Consider the following 1,174-nt stretch of genomic DNA (forward strand, 5'->3'; position numbering starts at 1 on the left):
GATGAAGTGGCAGAAATAGAGTGTTTATCTCCTTTTTCACGGATGGGCCTGTGCTTCATATTTTCTAGGACGGTTCTGCCCTTGCACCGATTCACCTGCCTGACTGGTTTGATCGATCCTATGAAACAACGTAGAGAAGGCCAGACAACTGAGACAAGGCGATGCACATGAAGAGGAAGCGATGGGCCGCCGCCACGCCGGTTCCTACCCCGCGCCGCCAGGTCCCCAGCGCTTGCATCCATGTGCATATTCCTCGACGTGCTGCCAAGTCCACGTCTCCCCGCCGCCTCTTGTCCTGCTTCCTCTCTGCCCGCGAGGATCCATTTCTTCCGCCACGGTCGCCGTCGCCGTCAGCGTGCTCATCGACAAACTCACAGGTGTCATCCCATACTGAAACAACAACGAACAACTATAGAGCTAGCAAGCAACAGCGCCGAGAAGTAAGCACGGCGAGGCAGCGACGCCGGAGAGGAGGCATCGTATTTTTTTCCAATTGACAAATGCTCTTGTTTGCATGGAGGATCGCCTAGTTCCATATTACGTGTCCATGCATGTACTGATCCAGGTCGGGCTCCCGTGCGTCGTTCCGTTCGACTAGAAACATGTTGATCGAACCAGGTAACGGGTGAATCGATGCGAGGGCAGAACCGTCCTAAAAATTATGTACTACAGTCCCATACGTGAAAAACTCTATTTGTGCCATTTCATCAAGTTGTCAATCAAAGATGTGTCATCTAATCAAACAAAAAGAAAAATGTGTCACTGGATCAAACTCCCAGGAAAGATGTGTCATTTTATCAATTTGCTCCATGCTTAGGACGGAGATAAAATGGGGCGAGCGGGCCGTGGGCCCACCAGCATGTGCGACGTGGCGCGACAGGAGACGTTGGATGGGGGCGAATCGAACGCCGCGCACGGGACCGACGCGCGACGCGTGGCCGGTCCCCGGCCACAAACATTTCCCTAAATCATGCCTTTTGTGTCGCAGTCTGATTTCAATCGATTCGCCTCCTGCGTCGCCTCACGCCTCGGAGCACGCTGCAGCCTGCAGCCGGAGTGGCAGCTAGGGTTGAGGCGGAGGGTGGAGCTCTGCCAAAGATCCGCCCCCCTCGCACGCGGCACAGCCAAACCCTAACCGCCTGATCCCAATGCGCAGGTGAGCCGCCTGCTTCCG

At 55.1% G+C, this 1,174-nt stretch overlaps 1 protein-coding gene across 1 annotated transcript in view; it reads left to right on the forward strand.

The window, feature by feature from the left end:
• Window positions 1-999: 999 nt before the first annotated feature.
• LOC123060517 (O-fucosyltransferase 1) overlaps window positions 1,000-1,174 on the forward strand; it is a 6,481-nt gene continuing 6,306 nt past the window's right edge. Inside the window, exon 1 of the mRNA XM_044483274.1 lies at window positions 1,000-1,156. Coding sequence (XP_044339209.1) covers window positions 1,149-1,156 — 8 coding nt within the window. The 5' untranslated portion in view covers window positions 1,000-1,148. The remainder of the gene's footprint in view (window positions 1,157-1,174) is intronic.

The sequence above is a fragment of the Triticum aestivum genome, chromosome 3A (genome assembly GCF_018294505.1).
Source record: "Triticum aestivum cultivar Chinese Spring chromosome 3A, IWGSC CS RefSeq v2.1, whole genome shotgun sequence".
NCBI lineage: Eukaryota > Viridiplantae > Streptophyta > Magnoliopsida > Poales > Poaceae > Triticum > Triticum aestivum.